This window comes from Myxocyprinus asiaticus, chromosome 40, assembly GCF_019703515.2.
Source record: "Myxocyprinus asiaticus isolate MX2 ecotype Aquarium Trade chromosome 40, UBuf_Myxa_2, whole genome shotgun sequence".
NCBI classification, from domain to species: domain Eukaryota; kingdom Metazoa; phylum Chordata; class Actinopteri; order Cypriniformes; family Catostomidae; genus Myxocyprinus; species Myxocyprinus asiaticus.
In genome coordinates this window covers 34,655,526-34,670,626 of record NC_059383.1, presented here as the reverse complement: position 1 = coordinate 34,670,626, position 15,101 = coordinate 34,655,526, and the positions used below count along the sequence as shown (strand labels likewise).

General features: G+C 35.9%; 1 protein-coding gene across 3 annotated transcripts in view; it reads right to left on the bottom strand.

Moving 5' to 3' along the window:
- Nucleotides 1–7,834: 7,834 nt before the first annotated feature.
- LOC127430761 (tyrosine-protein phosphatase non-receptor type 13-like) overlaps nt 7,835–15,101 on the bottom strand; it is a 101,954-nt gene continuing 94,687 nt past the window's right edge. For all 3 annotated transcript variants that reach the window (XM_051680784.1, XM_051680785.1, XM_051680786.1), the window contains exons 42-49: nt 14,696–14,748; nt 13,056–13,153; nt 11,791–11,939; nt 11,532–11,622; nt 11,053–11,390; nt 10,070–10,285; nt 9,214–9,276; nt 7,835–8,493 (exon numbers count right to left, since the gene is read on the bottom strand). In XM_051680784.1, coding sequence (XP_051536744.1) covers nt 8,416–8,493; nt 9,214–9,276; nt 10,070–10,285; nt 11,053–11,390; nt 11,532–11,622; nt 11,791–11,939; nt 13,056–13,153; nt 14,696–14,748 — 1,086 coding nt within the window. In that variant the 3' untranslated portion in view covers nt 7,835–8,415. The remainder of the gene's footprint in view (nt 8,494–9,213; nt 9,277–10,069; nt 10,286–11,052; nt 11,391–11,531; nt 11,623–11,790; nt 11,940–13,055; nt 13,154–14,695; nt 14,749–15,101) is intronic.

The following is a 15,101-nucleotide window of genomic DNA, read 5'->3' as shown; positions in this document are numbered from 1 at the left end:
AAACATTTGTGCTAGGAAAAAAATTAACTGAAAAAAATTACACCTCGCCTTCTTTGTGGGTCTGGCCATAAGACTGTGGCCTATTTATAGTGCTCAAGCTCTGATTTGTAAGTGAACTCATTATCTAAATCTGTTTTAACATGTGTCAATGTGGAAAGACAAGTGGCGAAATAGTGTAGCAATGTAGAGACCAATGTTTACAGTTTTGCTAGAAATGTGTTATTAAATTACAAAACTGAGTGTAAAGCAGAGAACGTGCATTCAGTTTGGCACACTTGGTAAATGCATTGGCAACAAGTGTTAATGGTTTCAGAGATAGTGCTTCAAGAATCACTGTTAGTGTTTAAGCATTCAGAAAATAACTATAATCAAAATTGACCCTGTTTACTTAGCACTCCTGATTGAGAACATTTATTTATTGGAGGTTATTAAAAACTTAGTTCAACTTTCCATTTTGGCTTACGTCACTTTGGCCATGCGGGCATGCTGTCATTAAAACTAAAAGGGGTCATGGTTTACCAGTTAGGCTACTTTGAAAGTTATGTTAATGTTCCATTAAATTTCGAATTTAAATGGTTATGCTTATGATATAATTTGTATAGAAAATTGTTATTAAATTAGAAAACATGCAAAATAAAAGCATTTTCACCAGTGGTCTCAGACTTTTGGACCCCAGCCTATATATTTGCAAATGAGCCTATGTAAAGCATAGCTGCTATATTTACAGGTTATCTAGTTCCTTGATGCTTGAGCTATGAATGTAGGCTTCTGTATAAAAATAATTATCATCCTTCAATGCAAAGGTTAAAATATGAAACTAGAGCAATCTACCTATTTAAGGTACATGTCTGTTATTGTTCTGGGACCAAAAATGCTCATTTATACAATTAATATATTATACTAATAATAATTTTCACATTGAAATGAATGCTAATTCTCCAACTCGTCTTCTTGGAAAAAAACTAATTAAATATCAAGTATGTTATATTTTTAAGCTTTAGCTCCAACAGAGGAAGGGTAGTTTTCCAGATTTTTGGAGATACAGAACAGGCTGAACAAAACCAGCCAGAAGGAAACACAAAAAGCAAATGGATCTTAAGGTTGAAACATTCTGTGATGACAGAAAATAGATGATGCCTGTGATAGCTGCAGGGGTAAACATGATAACCATGGACACAACAATTACTAAAATTAGAGAAAATGCTCGTCTCTTTATGTGGTTTTCCTCCACTCTCTCTCTCCCTCTCTCTCCTGGCCCAGGCTTCTTCAAAGTCCAGAGAATAGCCAAGCAACAGAAAAGATTTACAGAGAGAAAGAATAAAAACAGCAGCAGTAAACAAAACATATATACTTTAACATGTGCAACTGCAGTATACATGGTAAACACACAGGAGCCAAGACTCGTTAGCCAGATGGCAACGGAACAGACCATTTTATATCTGAGAGGTTTGAATTTCAGAAAGGTTATAGGATGAACCACTGCCAGGTAACGCTCAACACAGATCAGACACTGAAACAGAGGACGGCCAGTGTTTAGTAGTCCTAATGAGAATGTTGCCAAAGTAAAGAGTTCTGGAAACCATAACACCAGTAATGCTATGAGAGAAAACAGACAAATAATGATCTCACAAACAGTGAGACTGACATATAGAAACTCTGAAGAAATTCCTCTTCCAGTCGCAATAAGCCACAAGATGTAGGAGTGTGTTGGAATCCCAAACAGGACATTGAAGCACAACCCAGTATTGAAAATGTCCATTTGAATGATTGATGTAACGTTGACGTAAGGATTTGGGTTATGATTGGAGTTCACAAATCCAGCCATCTTCTCACTTGCCTCTTACGTTCAAAGGATAATAGAAACCAATACTATGTATAAATGCCATGAATGGGGGAGAGACAGGTATAAGTGTAATGATACAATAGCCAGTGTAGTAAGGCAAGATTAAGTGAGATAGTAGAAAAAGCTAGATATTCTTTGCATGTTATTATAATTGTGTAAAAATTCGATAAAAGCAAGAATGGAGACTAAAAAGTGTTTTACCTGTAGAATGAATGCCCAATCTATCCAGATGTACCTAAGACTCTGCCGATGTTTTGCAGACTAACTACACGCTGTCATCAAGGTAAGCTATATGAGTCCACGTTGCACACATCAAATTTGCAAATATTATAAATAATATGTCAAATCATGCAGTCTATCGTAACACAATGATAACTTAAACTCTTAATCAGGGTAGTTTTGCACAGGGTAGTTTTGAGAACAACTATTCACAAAAAAGATAGTCTATGGTAATAAAAAAAAAATTAAAAATAAATAAAGAAGAGAAATCTTTTAAAAGTCTAGCTTAATACATGTCAGGTTCATAGAAATGTAATCTATGGGTCGTCATTTTTATTTATTTTCATTTTTTTTTACTTGACTTGGGTCATTGTGGTTTCATAATTTTTTTTAAGAACATCTTTAGCCTTTTACAATTGAAGAAAAAAAAATAATTATTCACTCAAAGTCATGTGGTGTAACCATTAAGAAAACGTAATTAAAATATTTACCTTGCACCTTGAATACATGTAATCATACATCTCAAAAAAAGTTTTCCAACATATTTCCAATGTAAAAATATTTTTACACAAATATCATACATTTTTGAGTCACAAATATCAAGATATTTACACTGGTGGCCAAAAGTTTGGAATAATGTACAGATTTTGCTGTTTCGGAAGGAAATTGGTACTTTAATTCACCAAAGTGGCATTCATCTGATCACAAAGTATAGTCAGGACATTACTGATGTAAAAAACAGCACCATCACTATTTGAAAAAAGTCATTTTTGATCAAATCTAGACATGCCCCATTTCCAGCAGCCATCACTTTTATCCTTGAGTAATCATGCTAAATTACCAATTTGTTACTAGAAAATCACTTGCCATTATATCAAACACTGCTGAAAGCTATTTGGTTTGTTAAATGAAGCTTGACATTGTCTTTGTGTTGTTTTTTTTGTTTTTTTAGTTGCCACATAAGGTCAATGTCATAAGGTCAATATTAGGTCAAAAATGGCAAAAAAAAAAAAAAAAAAAAAAAAAGAAATAAAAAAGAAACAGCTTTCTCTAGAAACTCGTCAGTCAATCATTGTTTTGAGGAATGAAGGATATACAATGCTTGAAACTGCCAAAAAACTAAAGGTTTCATACAAAGGATGAAAACACCTGAAGGAAGTTTGACAGCTCTTCTGAGTAACAATGTCCAACCTGGGAGACACAAAAACACAGTCAGCCAGTAACAAGACAACGATATGAATAAGACCAAGAAGAATATTTCACTAAAGACATAAGAGACTTAAATAAAATAACAGACTGAGAAAGAGAGTGACTGGATCTCTATACCTGAGCTAGAAACATGACCAGCTCAGCCAGGTCTTTGTTGGGTTTGTCCGGCTGATGTTTAAATATCTCAACATTGGACTGATAATGATGATACTGTTGCATAAACTGCAATGACAATGAATTAAAAATTAAAGGGTTAATAATATGAACTTTGGGTCAACTGCGCTGGGACTGACCAGTGTTGTTTTGCGTAAACATTACCAAAATGAACCTTTACAGTGAAAAACGGTTTAAAGATAAGGTTTATCTAGTGACTAAGCCATATTTTGAAGTGTCTCCATACTTCTGAACAGCTATAATGAGTGAAAACAAGACATTTATTTGGTTTACTACGAAAAGGCGAACAGGCCAGTTGACAATTCCAGCACTGACAGTGCATTACCTCCTCCATGTAAGACTTTGGATCTTGATTAGATTTTGCTGCTGTGGGAGATTCATCGGTAAAATGTTATTGTGAACAGTTTTACAAAAGTCTACGTGTCAGAAAAGAAAGTTTATCCAGACTACTCCAGCACAATCATGACTCACAAGGAAGTTTCCATGTTGGAAGAAATCTACGGTAAGCCTGACAGGACATTCCGGCTGGACGTAAGCGACCATACGAATCCTACTTTGGCGAAGGTTTAGCTCTTATTACATTCGTATAGTGTACTCTCATGTAACTATGGGTGCGGCTCAATCAGCTCCCTAGTCCAGTAGTCAGGGCACTGGTCAGGGAGTCAGCCATTTTTAGGGCTGTCTCAATCGCAAAATCGTTCCAGTGTACTGAAACATTCGCTCCCTAAAAAAATCCCACAACGCACCGTAAAAACGAGGGAGCATCGTTGCTCACTATGTTACCTTACCGGAAACATCGTCATGTCTTCTTAAGTCTCTCAAGTCATTAGAAGAGGAGCACAAGTGTAAAACTATGAAGTAAAAGCCGTATTTTCTCTTTAAAAGAGATGTTATTAGTAATGTCTTTCATTCATAATTACCATGAAAGTGAAACAAACTTTTAAATATTTGAGTTGTGTAAAGAAGGTTTAAAATACACTCCTATATATTTTTATTTCTTTATTTATGTCATTTATTTGTTTTAATATCACTGTATGTTTGAATATCTTCAATGAACATGAACGGTAGTGTCATTTATACAGCTATGGTGCTGATTAATAACAGCTGCGCTTCAATGCAGGAGCTCCTTAACGGTGATTGAGTCCCCTTGCCAGTGTCCGAACTCGTGTTCGCGATATACTGATTCACAACATAGGGATCTAGCAAGCTTATTGAGACACAGGGACAATTAATATTCATGAGCCAGAACCCTTCTACTAAAGTTAGCCTACAAGCTTAGCATAAAATAACATAACGCATCGGTATTCTATGGGCGGTACACTGGTGAGAAGACAAAAGGCCATTTTTTTGAACGAATGTCTATGGAGGAGATGCTTCAGTGTACTGAATAAACTGCTTTTGTGAGGAAACAGCTCATGACTTATTTAAATGGCAACCTGTCCGTTAATCTTCAACATGTTTTACACTGAACAATCCTTTTGGAATGAACAATGTGTGGAGTTTTATATGATAAAATTGCTGTTTTATAAGAGAAGACAATTTTGCGACAGGTAGTTGTCGGTTTACAGCTCACCCCATTCATTTGTATGGTATCCACAAAAGGTGACTGAAGGCCGAAACATACTTGGCCAATGCATGGCCTATGCGTGGTCCCGTTGTACATACTTTACGTGCACTCTTGCATTGCTCTGGCGGTTACAAACCTCACACCACAAGGGGGCAATAGAGGTTTTTTTAGGCGCCACGAAACCGAATCACGAAAATCTGACTCTGTGGTCCGGTGTTTTATGAAGTGAAAAAGCCATCCCAACACATCCAAAATTACTGGATATCCATAGCTAGTTGCGACAGCTCCGCTACAGATGCCTTTCCATTTCTTCCTGGCTCGGACAAATCGGTCCCGTAGTTGTTACCATTTTCTCTTTACAGTGTCGTTATCAGAATTTAGGGAAGCTGCAATTTCTTGCGAAGCATTTTTAATCTCTGTTTTATTCGAATGGAGAGGGGAAGAGGGATCGTAAACATGTTTGTATAATCTAACTTGTTCGGCAAGACTCTCCTCAAATTGCTGCTCCGCCATGACAGTTGTTGACTGAAAACAGAAAATACGCTCTAGCACCCCTTATGGCAACGCAGGGAATACGTACTTGCGTTGGGGTATCAATTGAGCGCTGACACATTTCACTATGCAACAACGTGTGGAATTGAGCTTGCGTAGCAAGGTGCGTCTACATTTGCGTACTTGTGTGAAGTATGTTTGGGCCTTAACTGTTGTAACACGCTAGGTTGTTATCCCAGTAAACAGAGCTGTTCAGCTGTGATGTCAATTTGTAGGTGAACCCGGAAGTCTGATTCGCCATGGGTTCCCTCTGGATTTTCCATTGAGTTTAATAATGGAGTTTTTTCAACTTTTGAGTAAAATAAGATCTGTGGTAAACATTACTTCACGATACGTGGACGTTTTTTTCTACAACATATATTGCACACTTTCATAACTCAAATGTGAATTTTGAAGCCGCCGTGTGATTTTTAAAAAAGTATGCAATTCATTACGGCTTCAAAATTCACATTTGAGGTATAAAAGTGTGTATATGATGTAGAACAGAATGTCCACGTATTGTCAAGTAATGTTAACCACAGATCTTATTTTACATATAAAACCCCATAGGAAAATCCAGAGGGAACCCATTGCGAATTCTCTTCCGGGTTCGTGGACTACAAACTGAACAGCTCTAGAATTCGTAAATTCCTTTGGACAGTCATTTTTTTTCTCTCTCTCTCTCTCTCTCTCTCTCAATGAAACAGCAGTGTGTCATCTGCCAGAGGTACATGAGGGCTCAGAAAGTCAAATGCCAAGATGTGGTTTTGTTTTATTGGTGACATTTGTACGATAAGTATAATCATTTAAATCTATTAATCCCAATTATTTTATACCAAGCAAACAAACATCCTTTGCAATGTAATCGCGTCCATCCTGACCGTTTCTGTGAAAAGTAACACACGACAATGCCCTCAGTTCTAACAGTAGTTTCGACAATAATTTTGAGTAGACCTAAATGATCATAAGTAGGGACTTTAATTGCCGTTGAATAGAAAAATTAACAGTCATGAGTAAATATAGTAGCTCTATTACCCAATGTACCTGACCAAACTGAAACCACTCCTGGGCCACAAAAGACAGTTTTGTTCAATAAATAACATCAAAAACTCCTTCATTAAATCACATTTAATCTAACGGCAATATTTATGCAAAACCTAGTTAAATTTGATTGCATCCAAATGACACAGAATACTAAATGAGTATTCCAGCGGGTTCAATACAAGTTAAGGTCAATTGACAGCACTTGTGGCATAATGTTTATTACTACAGATATTAATTTCGACTCGTCCCTCCTTTTCTTTCTTTTTTTAATTTTATTTTTTATTTTCTCCCCAATTTGGAATGCCCAATTCCCAATGCGCTCTAAGTCCTGGTGGTGGCGTAATGACACGCCTCAATCCGGGTGGCAGAGGACGAATCTCAGTTGCCTCCGCATCCGAGACTGTCAATCCACGCATTTTATCACTTGGCTTGTTGAGCATGTTACTGCAGAGACTTCACACGTTGTGCGTGGATTCTCCACGGCATCCACGCACAACTCACCACGTGCCCCACCGAGAGTGAGAACCGAGGAGGTTAACCCAACGTGACTCTACCCACTGGGCCAACTGGCTGATTAGGAAGCCTGACTGAATGTCCTTTTCTTAAAAAAATAAATAAAAAATCTGAGTTACAGTGAGGCGTTTAATATGGTAGTGAATGGGGCCAATCTGTAAATGTAACAATAAATAAATAAAAAATAAAGTATCAAAAGAACAGCCACAAGACCAGCAATATGCGTGTTAATATGATTTCGTGTGATTAAATCACTAACCTATTCTGTGTAGTTATATTCAATTTTACAACTTTGCTGCCACGACAACGTAACGCCGTAAACACTAAAACAACTGTACAAATGACAATTTAAACATTACAGCTCAAATAATACATGACTTTTAACAGAATAATTAATGTAAGTGCTTTTATAAAATCATAAGCCTTACATTTCTGCCTTTACACCCTCCAAAATTTGGCCCCATTCACTTCCATTGTAAGTGTCTCAATGTTAACCACATTTTTGATTTTTCTTTTTTCTTTTTTTTTTTTTAATAAAGAAAAGTTTAAATTAATTTTTGTGGTAATCGACTTTATGCCACACATGCTGTCAATCGAGCTTAACTTGTATTGAACCGGAATATTCCTTTAAAGAACCATTGTAGCTCATAAAGTGAAAGGTGTACAGGTGGGTAATCATTTGGTTTTCATAATATACTGATTTTTAATAACTTATTACAGTAGATGGAATGGAGAAATGCAATAATTAAAGGAAAAGGCATGATATTCTTTTATTTACAAATTGTCCAGTATGTAACAGCTTTAAAACATATCAACAGATTTTAAAAGATAAATATCACACTATATATAACACTTTTACTTTCTTCTGTCACTCAGTGATTTATAAAAGATTTATAAAGCAAATACTGTCTCATATTATGTCAAGGCAACATTTCCAGCATTGATTCATGTAAAATACACAAGAATAATTTTGTACCACAAAAAAATTACTTATTTTATATTTGATCCGTAATCTTCAAGGAATCTTTAAAAACTGTTTTACAAAAAAAAAAAAAAAAAAAAAATGATAAAATAAATGGTTTCTAAGAAGTACCAGCCAATGGTCAAGAATGTAAGCGATAAGTATACACCAAATTTTGTAAGAATTGTATGCGTCATTGACTTCCAAAACATCGTAAGACAAATTTGTGCTGACAAGGCTGAAGCCCCGCATAGAAAATAAAGAAGAAACTGCTTCCAAATATTCTGGTTGATTGATGCACACGGTTATTTGACCCTGTTTAAGACAGCAGAAAGGCAGAGAGTGTCCACATTTTCATCCTGAGAGTTTCTCTTCTGCTTGTAGACATCGGAGCACATATAAGATGACCTGATAGCAGAAAATGTATTGTTCCTGGAGAGCAAACACAGAAAAAGTTACATGCAATAGCAAACTTCATTTAAATGCATAGTTAATTTTAAAGCATAAAGTATGAAGGTAAAATAGTGCCTAACTGATTTGCATGTGCAAAGTAAGATTTGTAAAAGCTTAAATGAAGTTACAAGCTTGATAGAACAATTTGCATGCACAGAGTAAGATTTGTGAAAGCGTAAATCAAAAATAAATTGCATGCGTACAGAACATTTTGTAAAGTTGTAAATCAAGTTGCAAGTGTAAGAAAAAAATATTAGCAATACTTTAATGCTTTGCATAAGTGTAATTCATGCGTTTTGAATTTGTAATTAACACAAAATAAATTTGGTGTGTATTCTTCCGACGACATTTTTTTTTTTTTTCACACTTACACTTTTGGCACTGTTTTTGACACCCTTTCTTTGCTTGCATATTGCTGATTGCAGGTTTGCAATGTTTTTGGCCATGTTTAGGTGCAAAAACAGTTCGAAAAGTGTAAGCGTGAAAAAAAGAAAGGAAGTCAGAAGAACACAGACCACATTTACTTTGTGTTAATATGCAATTACAGATTCACAACACATGAATTACACTTATGCAAAGCATTAAAGTATTGCTAATATTTTTTTCTTACATTTGCAACTTGATTTACACCTTTACAAAACATTTTGTGCGCATGCAAATCATTTAGGCACTATTTTACCTTCATAGTAAAACCATTACCTCTGTTTGCACCATGCCCTGCCTTTGGAGTCTCATGGTGCGTACCACATCAGATATGTCAAACTATTGAAAGGGAGATCATACAATTTATTATTTAAAAAATCAACACACAAATAAATAAAAAAAGCAACAAGGTAACATTTTGATTTTAATTTATAACATTGCATTATGCTTAAAACATAATTTGTTAATTTGAAAATTCAAATACGAATGTTATGAAACTTTGATTAATAATTTTCACACTTAAATGAACTAAGTATTATATAATGTAATGGAAAATAGTTTTTGTTTTTCCCTCCCCTTTTCTCCCCAATTTGGAATGCCCAATTCCCAATGCGCTCTAAGTCCTCATGGTGGTGTAGTGACTTGCCTCAGTCCGGGTGGTGGAGGACAAATCTCAGTTGCCTCCATGTCTGAGACCATCAACCCACGCAACAAGCACATGGCTTGTTGTGCGTGTTACCGCAGAGACATAGCGCTTGTGGAGGCTTCATGCTATTCTCAGCGGCATCCACGCACAACTCACCATGTGCCCCACCGAGAGCGAGAACCACATTATAGCGACCACAAGGAGGTTACCCCATGTGACTCTACCCTCCCTAGCAAGTGGGCCAATTTGGTTACTTAGGAGACCTGGCTGGATTCACTCAGCATGCCCTGGATTTGAACTTGCGACTCCAGAGGTGGTAGGGAAATTCTTAATTATCAATGAAAGTGTTGCCAGCAACATAAATAAGTACAGTCTTTGCGTGCTTTAGGACAGGTAGACACATTTTCTTGTAGTTTATTATAATACAAAACATACCATTGCAATATAAGTCAGAAAGAAAATAATTATTAAAATACTGAAACGTACATCTGCATCTTTACTGATGAGGCCAAGAACCACATCTATGCAAATGAGTGTTCCTGATCGGCCAATCCCAGCACTGCAGTGGGTGATGATGGGGCCTGATTGGTGGATATGTCTCATATAGGAAATGAAGGTCAGGAGCTGTTCAGGTTGAGTTGGAGTGCCATGATCAGGCCAGCCAGTGTAATTCAGATGTGTGATTTGTTGGATCTCATTGGTCTAATAGACAATATCAAAAAAGAAATACATTTAGATATATTTAGTAGTATGTGTGTTTAAAAGTGTATTGGTAACACTTTATGTTAGGTGGCCTTAACTACTATGTACTAACATTTAATACATACAAAACTATGTATTTACTGTGTAACTACATGTTGCTCTACAAAATTATCACATTTGCTGCTACTGAGGTTGAGGTACGGGTAGGATTAGGATTAGGGGTTAGAGTTAGGTTTTGGGGTAACAGTTGGGTTAGGGGTAAAGTTAACAGTGTAACTACAAATGTAATGAAATGCAAGTACTTTAAATGTAATTACAATGCAACAACATGTATTTACATAATAAGTACATTGTAACTAATGGTTAAGTACATAAAAGTTAAGGCCAACTAATAAAAAGTGGGTCCTAGAGCCGAGACAAATAGAGAACCTCATTTAATGCAACATATTTAATATTCATAAAGTGACAAATTTCCAAGTGAAACACAATATTTAGTGGGAAGTAATGCAGGGTGGGACTTAAAGTCATCGCATTTGATTAGATAATGAAAGTTAGGCAGTTATATCATTGGTTAATATTATTATTATTCCACAACCACATGACATTGATTGTGTCAGCAAGAAAGAAAAGTCATTTCAAAGATGGGAAAAGGCATTACATTTTAATAAAAACTAATATATATATATATATATATACACGTATATGTTGATGATACGGTTAGAGTTATTTAGGGTTATATATAACCCACGAGTCAAACTGTCTCTCACCTGGATGTCTTTGACCTCTATGAGCCGAATAACAAAGTTGTCCAGGTGCTGATCTTTGACCAACGTGATCTGAAGACGGTCATCCACCATTTCGGGTGAACGGGGCGTGTCGGGCCAGTACCTTTGACATTTCACCTTCCCTCCCTCCACTTCCTGTGTCATCATGGCGATCACATTGGACTTCTGCTCCCAAACCATCTGCCAAAAGTCGCCCAGCGTGGTGGGCAGTGGCCCCTGGCACGCAATGTACATGAAATCCTCGTCCTTAACTGGCATCTTGATGAAGTTGGCGTTTATGTAGCCGCCATCCTTTCCCAACATGACCCTAGTTGTGTCGACTGAAAAATGACAGAGCGAGCGTGAAAATAAACAGAAAAAAGATCAGATACATTTTCCTTAAAGGATCCATTAACTACTGTCAGTTTTTCCTGCAGAAAATTGGTGGAGGAGGCGAAAAAGTTCATTTATTCAAAACTTACATGGAACAATGTTTTTGTAGCGGTTTTTCTTCTTGTTCTCTTTGCTCTGGCCGATTAGACAGTCATCTAAGGGCTGCAAATTTTGCAGATTCTTTGGAGAAAGAATATTTGCACATACAAATAAATTAAACTAGGTTACATAGTCTTTCTAGCAATTTAATTTCTTAAGTTTTACTGGTGCATTTGCAAATCAGTGTTAAACAGGACTTGGACCGATAGACTAAAATTAATCCATTGAAATATACTGTATATTGAGTACCTCAAACTCTTGCAGAGGAACTTTCTGTTCCAGTAGACCCCTCATCATGCGGACCACAGTGTTGAGCTCAGTGGACGTATAATGACTGTCAGGAACTACTTTAACCAGTGCAAGAGATGTCAACTCATCCTCTGTAACAATTGGTCCATCTGAGAGACAAAGAAACTCAGTCAGCTTAAGAGGTCATTGTATTATAAAAACACACTTTAAGTTTCAGAACTTTAAACTTCCTCCTCATTGAAAAAAAAGCATTTTTTGAAACCAAGCTGCCAAAACGACTCGTTCGCTACTTTCTCCACATTATGATGTCACACTGTGGTAGACATTTGCATCTGACCACCTCCACAACAACACATCAATGCCTACTTTACCTTATCACTTCAGCAGCACCAAAACCAAGCCTTTTTGACAGAGGGTCAGAATGAGGGTGGAAAATGATCATGTATTACAAATATTATATATGCTTTGTGCAAAAAACTTTCCTAATATTATAAGTGAACCTCAAGGAACATATTAAAATAAAAAAGGCATGCAATGAACCCTTTATATATTTGACTAGTAAAAACACTACTCGAATATTGCAATTTGATTTTCCTTTCTGCCTTTGCCTACCGTGGGCAACAATGAAACTGCTTCTCTGACCTAAACCTGGCTGTTAATAACTCAATGCATTGGTTGGCACTGTGGATGCATGACATTTTTAAAAAGAAATAGTTCGCCCAAAAATAACATTCTGTCATTTTTAAAGTGATTGTATCACTTCAGAAGACTGTCAAAGTATGTTTCAATGTGTGAGTGCAAATGTATATATTATATATATGTATATATATTATATATATATATATATATATATATATATATATATATATATATATATATATATATATAGTTTTGGTTTTTTTGGCATTTTTGAATCTAGATGATGTGCTCATTTTTATAGGACAAGCAGGTATATAAAGGTTTAAGGTTAAACTTAAATTCAAAATTTCAAGTAATCGAATACTCGTTTTTTGTGTCAGAATACTTGACTCCATATTTCCTTGAAATGCCCATCCCTAATTTAAATGAACCTTAAGGTAAAACATTTAAAATTCTTCATTACATTAACCCAACCTAAGCATCACAGTCTTAATCATTTAATCATCTTAATCATGAATCGCAACAAACCGACCTTAAAACAAATTTGCACACACACAGTAAAACACGATAAATGTTGCATTTGTCTGTAAAAACTTGAATGGAAAAACAGGTTACTGGCGACCGACCTTCGGTAAATTTAGACTTAATGTTCTCTATGGACAGCTCGTCACTTCCCCACGTGATCTCATCTTCATCCAGCTGACCTGATGGTGACTGCTGGGCACTAAGAAGAGAGCAAAGGTTTGCTCAGTCAAATCAGGAAAAAAAAAAAACACCTGTCAGCTAAAAGAAAGGTAGGGATTTATTTTTTGGGGATGTAGTTGTAAGTTTCAGTTTCAGCACTGACAAGAGGGTTGTAAAATTGAATGTGATGGTTTATATTAGTGCCCGACCGATATATCGGTTGGCCGATATTAGCCTTTCATTGATATATCGGTATCGGTGTATATGTTTACCGACATGCGCAGATATGAAAACTTTTTTCAGAACATATAATGCAGAAAACAATGCTTCAGAATTGGTGTCATTAAGTAGTTTGTCCAGCAGAGCGCGTGCCGACTCCATTGTTTACAGAGCTGACTCTGAGCTGATGGTAGTTAGGAGTTAAGCGGTGCAGAGTTGAGCAGCGTCTTCTCGGTAAATTGCTAACTAGTTTGTGAAATACATACTGGAAAGTTAATAAACAATGACCCCATCATTTTCCCTTTTCAATATAACTAATATAACGTTAACCCTGTCCCTGACAACCATGTCATTCATGTCTATTTGCTGTTAGCCAGCTATATTTTGTCAGTGCAGTCAGTAATGTAGCAGATTGAAAGGTAAACATCAGAGCATCTTTTTGCAGCTCAGTAGACAACGGATTGTGCGGTGGTGGATTGTGTCTGTTCAGTGTTGATTTCCCGCTATGTTGTTACTTATTTGGTGAGACGCAATGCTGGTCCATCTTTTACTCTCTGTGACAACGAGCTTATAGCTAACTAGATAACCACGTAGCTACTTTTATTGCTTGTCAGCTGAGTGGAAGCTAATGTGTAAACATGTATTCACCAAACTGTTTTGTTCAGGATTCACAGTTTGATACCCCCTTCAACCGAACAATTCCAGTCGTTGCATTTATAAAATGTAATATTTAAAAGTATGGTTTTCCACCATTGAAAGTTTCCCTGAAACTGCCCCTAATTGACTGGCAGTATTAAAATAGTCATCATTTGACTGATACTAAACATACAGCACTGATGTTTATTTAGCTATTTATTTTATTTTTATTTATTCTTTATTTTAATGGTCAGCATTTGACTGATACTAAACAGTACTGATGTTTATTTAGCTATTTATTTTATTTATTCTTTATTTTAATGGTCAGCATTTGACTGATACTAAACAGCACTGATGTTTATTTAGCTATTTATTTTATTTGAATTTATTCTTTATTTTAATGGTCAGCAACTTACTGATATTAAACATACAGTACTGATGTTTTTTAAGCTATTTATTGTATTTTTATTTATTCTTTATTTTCTCAGTGTTCATTTCTAGAATTTGTTGACAGTGTATAATAATAATAATGGCAAATATTCTTTGATAAAAATATTTAAGAAAGCAGCCTTCTGAGCACCTTTGCATAGTCATATCGTTGCAAAATCGGTTTTCATTCCAGCTCAAAAATGAACTATATCGGTAATCGGTGAATTTTCCCCCTCTAAAATTGGTATCGGTCTCAAAAATCCCATATCGGTCGGGCTCTAGTTTATATCTCTCTCACCTGTCGTTCAGTGGATAATCAACATGTTCTTTCCAGTCTGCCTTCCGAGAGGTCTAAAGAGACAAAAACATACTATAATAAAGCAGGGTCCGAAATTTATGGGGACTTGTGGCCAAAAAATGCCACTAAAGTGACAAAAATGCACCCGCAATTCAAAATGTAGGTAGGGTCTTTTTTATTTGTAACATCTGATATATTTTCTATAATGTTCTGTGTGTGTGTGTGTGTGTGTGTGTGTGTGTGTGTGTGTGTGTGTGTGTGTTTTAAATGGAATCACAAAGTAAAAAATGCCCCTTAAAATCAGATCCAGGATGCAAATATTGCCCCATAATAATAATAATAAAAAAAGTTAATTTCTGGCCCTGTAATACAGATCCTGCCACGGATAAACAAAGGTCCACTCAGT